Genomic DNA, 8,649 nt, shown 5'->3' on the forward strand with positions numbered 1-8,649 from the left:
ATAGTAAAATAAATATAACTGAGACAACTTCTTAAAATTCCCCTTGTTTTACTTTGATTTCTTTCTTACTTCTTATATAATATTTAAAATTTTATATATGTCATAAATTAAATAATACACATAATTTTTGTTACACTATAACAGCATATATCCCAAGAACACATAGTTCTCAATCTTCTTTCATGATTTGTATTTCTTCTGATCCAAGGAAACCGTGAATATTTCAAAAGTTTTAAACCTTTTTTAAAATCTAAATGAATTAGTAATGCCAATTTTGGATAAATTATTTATTTTAACACAAGCTAAACCATCACAAGTTATAATGTCATATAGATAGCACATACAGTATGCTATGTAAATACTTGCATACGAATCGAATAATTCCTAAGTATCATAAAGATGTATCTATATTTACGTTGTGATGATTCACCTACAATTTTTGTTTTATTTGTTGTGAATTATCACAACACTTTGTTGAAGCGGCACTATTATTTTTATATGAGTGCTTTAGTTTAATGGTAATTGATTACCCATTGTTCTTCAATAGTAACTTAGTTACTTTTGATGATATAATTTTGTCTACGTTAACCTAGTTACTAGTGATATTATTATTGGATACATTATACATGTACAAATGAGCAAATGATATCGAACTCATCCCTATAAACATACAAGCTCTCCTGTTCTAGTAGCACAAGGATAATATCACTGGAAAACAACTCTAAGAGGATGGCCAAATCCTAAAGTAAAAAAATTGATTTTAACTATAAAAAAGTATAGAAAATGTTATATTTTGATATTTGATCGGGTATATTGTTAAGACAGCCAATGAGCTTTAGTTTAATTGATTTTGGTTTGCACATGGAGACTTGGGACGGAGACAACAAGTTCTTTAAGTTCAAACCCAATTTATGAGTTTTATCACAGCGAGGTTTACAACTAAAAGTTTTAAGATAATGGGTTTGATCTACCCGATGCTATTTGCAATCGCGAGTGTAAATGGTCGCCTTTTATAAGTGGATTGGCTCAAGGGATTTAGTGGATTGGCTCAAGGGATTTTATTCATTGGTAGTTAATAATAAAATATATAATTAAAGATAGAACAAATAGAAGATAGAAACGAAGGTAGATAAGAGGAAGTTTCTATTGCACACGCACACAAAAAGGCGGTCAACTATAGAAACTTTGTTCAATCTTTTGCCTGATTTTGCAGGCGCCAGCGTAATTCTTCACCTCCAATTCCAGTTCCAGTTCCAGTCGAGGTTAGTCGTCTTCTGATTATGCGCATCTGTTTCATTTCAAATCTTCATCCGCTTTCGTCTTATATTATATGAGCCACAAGTTTCAAATTAAGTCAAAATTGCTCTATGTGAGGTGGTGAATCGATTGTTACAGTAGCATACGATCCGTTCCTTGCTTATATATGATATAGAGTTTAAGAATTAGGTTAATTAGCTTAAACAGTTGGTTTGTATAATGAGTTGACCATTGCTTTCAAATCCCGCAATTTAACCAGAAGCTAGGTTAGATTTATACGTTTGTTACATATTTAGGGTTCATGGCCCCACTCAAGTCTAGATCAATGGTTTAGAAATTCCATTTATCTTGATAAATCTAGTCTCGGCAACGGGAGATCCAACCCTCCGCATCCATCGCCATAGGCTGTCGACCTTTGGCTGCACTCTTGGAGGTGCTCGCCAACCATGGAACTGCCTCCGCGCACTCCAAAACCACCATCATTATCGCTTTTGAAACACCACCGGCCCCTGCGAGAAAAAGTGGATTGTTAAAACGGAAATTAGTGGTTAGTTGGTCTTGCGTTAACTGATTATGATTGCTCCTTTAAACCCATTTTTTGACCCTTCAGATAAAAATGTTATGAATATTGATAGGGGCGGGATACACACTGTCTCATTATCGTGTCTCGTTAGCCTCAGTGCTTTCTTAGCTGTCCGGTCTTATCCTCTTAATTATTGATATTCTTATTAGCTATTTTTATTTCGTTCACAAATAGGTAATATTTCAAGTAACTCACTAAACACTTACAAGTTTTGTGGTCCAACCTGTTTCTAGATCAGTAAAATTCTCACAATAATTACTTTAGAAACTACAGAGAATATGCTTGTTTTCTCCTAAAGTTTTCTGGTAGAAGTTTTTAATCTGATGAAATCAAATAAAAGGAATCTTTTAATCAATGAAGAAGATGATTTTGACATCAGTTCCGGCGACAGCCGGATTAAGCAATGAAAGGTGAATTATTCCGGTAGCCAGTGTACATGAAGAAGCCCAAGAGGACGACTTACAAAATGCATCTGCGGAGTTTTCGGAAATTAAGATTAAATTGCAATCGGAGGGGGGCGGTGGTGTCGGCAGCTTCAAGATGTTGCGATGGTGGTTTTAAGCGATAATGATGGTGGTTCTGGAGTGAGCGGAGGCAGTTCCATCACTCCATGGTTGGCGAGCATCGTCATGGGTGCAGCCAAAGGGTGACAGCTGATGGTGATGGATAGGCAGCTGCTGTTGGATATACTGTTACTGAGTTCCCCGCGCAACGTGCGTTGGGAAACCACTAGTTTTTATCAAGATAAATGGAATTTCTACATTATAATCTCATGAACATTTATATTTTTGTTACATATTTAGGGTTTAAGGGCACATAATTCATTGATTTGGTAACTGATTACGTCCATAATCTGTGTTTACGCCATTCACTGGCCACTTGTATTCATCAAATAGGAAGATTCTACTTTACTTTACCACAGCAGTTGGATTTTAAAAACATAACTTTCTGATTTGAAGTCTGATGAATTTAAAGTTCTTTGTAGTTGTCAACTATCACTCTAATTATTCATCATATCAATAACTTCAACCTTTTTTTGTTCTTTATCTGTAATTTGTGTTAAATAGCTTAAATCAGATGCGCATCATTTGTAGACGGTGATGATTGAGATGCTAGATGGATCCTAAATTTGGGGGTGCTAAACGGGTTATGTTCATGGGTTCGCGGGTTGAACCTGAAAACCGTGTCTGATGTGTGAACCTGGAGATGACATGGATATTTGCGGGTTGACACGAACATGATCCATTTGACCCGTATTTTAAATTTTCATTTTTAGCATATTAATACTTAATTTACAAATTTACAACCAAAAACTACAAATGTATGTAAAGCAATTACGTTAAATTTATAAAAGTTGTCACATTTTCTTTAGGTGTTAAATTTGGCATAAATTATCGCATCATTCTAACATGAAACACATTTTGAAAAAAGTAAAAGAAGAAACAGGTTACCTGTCAAGTCTACACGAACCCAAACAGTTAGCTAAACGTATCCGCGGGGCTGAACCGAAATTGAACCGAACCTGTCTAGACTAAACACAAGCCCATGAATTTCGTGTTAAGTTCTTGTTATGTTATAAATTCACATCCCTAATCCTAATATCCACATAACTATTATATATAAAAAGTTTATGCATTTGCTATTTGTCTTTGTATATGCTCTTTATTAGTTTGAACTTTGAACTTATATTTTGGGTGAATACTCACTCCAGTGTTTTTTGTCCATGCAGTTATAACTTATGGACACAGATGACACATCATCTGTGGACCCTGCAAGAAGATGCTGCCTGTGTCATCGAACCATTTCTTCAGAGATCGAGACCCGTGGATCACTTGAACCAATGGGCATTTGCAATAACTGTAACTTTCTGTTTTTCGAGGATAATGCTGCAACACAAACACGGTACAACAACAGCTTAGAATCTGTTGAAAACATGTTGGCACAACAGTTTCCAGATCTGCAGCCTACAATCTCCGAACATATTTATGAAACTGATTCTGATGCTTCTGTAGATGTTGATACTTACCTTAATAATGATGATAATGATGATGGACATGATGAAAGTATGGGTGCAAGTTTAGTGGGTAGAATTCAGTTACATAGATCATTAGCGACAAATGGACGAAATCGCCCTCATGATTGGCTTAGTGAGATACTTGCTGACGAGGGTATAAGAAATAGTGAAAGGAGGCGGATTTTTGGTATTTTGGAGGACTATGCAGATGTTGAGACACACGGGTCGACCCAGTTAGCTGCACCGGCTGCAGCTGCTTGGGTTGTTAAGAGTCTTGAACGGGTGGTTGTAGATGATCCGGGTTTAGTTTGTGTGATTTGCAAGGATGATATGCGTGCTGGTGGTGTTGTAAACCGGTTACCTTGTGGTCATGTGTACCATGGATCATGCATTGTGCCTTGGTTAAGTGCACGGAATACTTGTCCTCTTTGTCGGTACGAGTTACCAATTGATGGCAAGGATAGAAACTCGGAAGTGCAAGTAGAGGGTGTGGTGGCGGAGAGTGGTGGAAGAAGATGGTGGTTTGTGGTGGCGCCGCTAGTGAGTGTGGTGGGTATTGTGGTGTTGTGGTGGTTGGGTGGAGGAGTGTTTGGTGGTCAAAGGGATGATAGAAGTACAAGATGGTGGTCTCTTTTTTGTATCAGCAATTAGTTTAATCATTAATGTATGGCTTGTGGACAATTTGTAGAACCTTTGGATGTGTTAAATATGTAAATATTAAATTAGCGAAGGCATATATATCGTTAAACATTTTGTTTCACTTAATTGCAACTGAATAACAGTAGACATGCCGGAAAAAGAAGTAACATGGTATGGAAAGAAAAAAGTAGCTTAAGTATTTCATTAGTTTAGAATTTTAAAATGATCGTTCAATCATATAAGTTAAAATTGGTTGATCTGGGTATCGATTTGTATTAACATTCGGGTTTCAGGTTTTTTGTTGCTATATATTATACTCAATGCTGACCCATATAACATACGGGTTTTGGGGTTGTTCGGGATATTCAGTTGAATGTTTGGCTTAATGGGTCCGGTTTGTTACATTCTATTATATTAAAAAAAAAAGAAAAAGAAAGAAAGCTAAGCATATAATTAATAAGAAAAGAAAATCAAAATTAGATAATTGGGTAAGGTTATTTGAGATTCTTTTTCTTTTTTTTTTGTATATTATGCCCTTTTTCACCAACTTGTATAACATTCAGATTTTGGGGTGGTTCATGATATTTGAGTGAACGTATGGATTAATCAGGTTATTCGAGTGAATGATCGGTTTAGTCAAGCTCGGTTTATTTGAGTTATTTGATCGAATGATTAAGTTAATCAGGTTTGGGCTGTTCATGTTATTTGGGTTTCGGTTTGTTACGTTCTATTATTATAAAAATTAAGAACGCCAAACATATAATTTGTAAGAAAAATACACAAAATTAGATAATCAATCATTGTTACATTTGTAAGATCGGGTTTGATTAAAACCGAGTTATGAAGCTTAAATTTGTCTCACTTTCATTATTTATTTATTTTATATTTGGAACGACAAATCGTATGCCACCCAAGCGGAAATCGATATATTACTCCAAAACATCACGCCACAATTTTTTAAGAAAGTGTTTAATTGTGAAGAAGACCATGAACAGTTGAACATTATAAGCTGTATTAAATTTTAATGTGTTTGAACTTTGAAACTGCTCCAAAAGCTTTTCTTTGTTTACTACTGGTTCCATGGTGTATGCATAAGATTTTTGGTTTTTTAAATACCTAGACGTAGTTTTAAATATGCTACCATTTATATGAAGGGTGAACAGTGGTATTAAGTGAAATAGTGTTTCGCACACTTAAGTAATTATAAAGCATGACTGTTAGCCTAAAAGTTCAAAAAAGTATTTACCCACGGTGGGTATCTATATTTCATATGCAGATCTACTTTCTCTTTAAAAGAAAAGTTAATAAAATATGTTACCACTTGAAATAATTCGTACAACTTGCAATAACAAGTGTTTGACTCTCTACGTCAGTGGTAAAATATTTGCTAACAATAACTAGTTTTACTTTTTGTAATTTTATAGTGCCATGGTAGTCTTTGGTTCGACATTGACATGCCGACTATGCATGACATTTTCTATTAAGGCTTCGGTCTAGATTCGCCTATTAATAATCAACAAACGTGAGGAATCTTTTACCACTTAAAAAGAAAAAAAATAGACTTGGCCGATGAACAAGAAATAAAAACAAATCAAAGTACCAAACTTGTTTGATTCCTTTCTAAACTCATTCAACAAATTCTTTTATTATCACTACTAGGCGGGTGCCCGCGCGATGCAGCGGGAAACACATACCTTGGTAATCATGTAACAAGTTTATGGGTGTTCGTTGTTTGATTTAAAACCGTAAAACCGTTCAAGCTGGTCAACGGCTTGATTTCACGGTTAATTTTTTCCATTAACTTCTGGCCGGTCGTTTTTGGTTTTCAACGAAAACCTGTTGCTAATGGTTATGCCCACGGATTAAGTTTGGCCATCATACTTTTTGTGAAGCCGTTACAAATTCGTACAACATTAATTTGAGTTGATTTTATTGCTTTGTTTTTTTAATGTGAGTTGTATAAATGGAGGACTAAATTTATAATTTCAGATTTTATAAATTAAAACATAACATGGGTTATACTTTAATGCATATTTATGTGTTTAAATATTTTATTGATTTATAGTTACATATTTGAATTGTACAATAATGCTTTAGTGACTTGTACATAATAAACCGTACCTCATTATAGAATAAATTTTATATGGAAATGTCGACAAAAATAAGTACGATGCATCGGTAAGCTCTGTTTTTTCCTTAAACGTAATATATTTAGAGATATAGAAGAAAAATAAGAAAATATATAAACCTGCCAAACACATGAGTAAAGATGAGGGGTAAAAGTTGTAACCATTTCTTAAATTTACAAAAGGTTAGTAATTTTGTAACTATTTCCTAACAAATTGAATTTACGTAAAACATAATTTATAGTGGACAACTTTTCCCCTATGCTACATGCTTTATAGGGTGTATATAAAGCTTTGAGTATTGTAAATTACTTAAAAACCTATTGTCTTAATTTGCCCATGAGTGCTACGTTATATATAGTATAGACGGATGGTCGAGTGATGCGGCGGGGAACGAAAATTCTAGTAATCAAGTAAAAATTACGGATGCTTAATGTGACATTTGTCAATTTCGGGTTATTTTATACTTGTATTCTTAATGTAAACCCGACCCGTTTTGTATCCCGGACCTTTCGATATTATCAAAATGAGGAATTGTATGTTAAATATTTGTTTTATAGTTGTTGGATAAAAAAAAACACCCTTTTCGGTTCTTAAAATTCCCCAAAAACGCTCAAAACGAACTCCAGGGACTAAAACTACCAAAATGGAGACTTGAAGGACCCGTTTGTAGTTTGTGCTTTCTTGGGTCTATAACCAACCCATTTTCATGAAACACCCTTTATGAAAGACCCATTCAACTTACCCTATATATACACACCCATCTTCTTCATTTGTGCTTGCTCATTTCTTCATTTCTCTCTCAAATTCTTGAATTCTAAGGTTGTTCTTCATAAGCTAATCTTTCATTTTAACTAACTTATCAACACTTAAAGCTTGATGTTACAACATATATATAATATACACTCCTTGTTTACCTTCGGTCTTTCATTTCTCCGGTCTCGGCAGGTTGAAATGTCGGACTAGTAAGGCAAGGTTACATGGAGGACTTTGTAGTCCTTGTTTATATATTTAACAAATCTAACCATATAACTTGTTATACTTGCTTAAATTCTACATATTTTAGTTTATTTTTCATATTTGTCAAGTTCCATGGTATTGGGTATGTGGTGACTAGCCTCGGTTTCATCCCGAGTTGAGAACCGAACCAAAAACCGAACTTTTGTTTAAAAGCATTATTGTTAACTTTTTGAATGTAAAACTTAAGTATTATTATTTATAAGTTATTTTACAAGTTCCATGGTAATTGGGTATGTGGTAACCATCCTCGGTCTTATTCCGAGTCAAGGACCGAACCAAAAACCGAACTTTTGTTTAAAAGCTTTATTGTTAACTTTTTGAATGTAAAACTTGAGTATTATTATTTATAAGTTATTTTACAAGTTCCATGGTAATTGGGTATGTGGTAACCATCCTCGGTCTTATTCCGAGTCAAGGACCGAACCAAAAACCGAACTAAACCGAGTTCACTCGCTTAAGACACACAAGTGTGTTTTTAGCCACCAAAACTCATATTTTTCTTCAAGATTATATTTTAAATCAATTTTAGTTAATTTCTAAACATACTTGGCATGTCGGTAACCAACTTGATCTTATAACAAGTTCGAACCGATAAGGTCGTATACTCGCTTAACGAACGTTAAGGTTCTTCACAATAGAACTACATACTTGGTTAAGTCTATTTTGATTTTATTGAGTTATCTCATAACATTTATTATTTTGGGAAGTTAACTGTGAGCTTGGTCAATTATCAAGTCTCGAACCGACAAACCCGAACACTCGTTTAAACCTCGTTTTGGTATTCTTATAACAAAAGGTTTTGCAATATCGCATTTTAACCCACATTATTACTTAACATAGGTTGAATAAAAAAAAGAAAAAAAACTAATGAATAGAATACCGAGACCCAGTTTCGAGTAAACTTATTTTACAAAACTCGTTTTTTTTAATTTCTCAAATATTTACATTTTAAATCCTAAACTTTATTTATTTACTTTATTTGTCATGTATTTTATTTTAAACCCTTCCAA

The 8,649-nt window shown here is 34.1% G+C and overlaps 1 protein-coding gene across 1 annotated transcript; it reads left to right on the top strand.

The window, feature by feature from the left end:
• The first annotated feature begins 3,573 nt into the window (after positions 1-3,573).
• Positions 3,574-4,505, top strand: LOC143545985 (uncharacterized). Its single transcript, XM_077037745.1, has one exon. It carries the CDS (start codon positions 3,579-3,581, stop codon positions 4,503-4,505), a length of 927 nt encoding a protein of 308 aa, XP_076893860.1. The 5' UTR covers positions 3,574-3,578.
• Positions 4,506-8,649: the final 4,144 nt, after the last annotated feature.

This window comes from Bidens hawaiensis, unplaced genomic scaffold (assembly GCF_021521415.1).
Source record: "Bidens hawaiensis isolate Kalapana, Puna unplaced genomic scaffold, B.hawaiensis_p1.1 tig00014140_1, whole genome shotgun sequence".
NCBI classification, from domain to species: Eukaryota; Viridiplantae; Streptophyta; class Magnoliopsida; order Asterales; family Asteraceae; genus Bidens; species Bidens hawaiensis.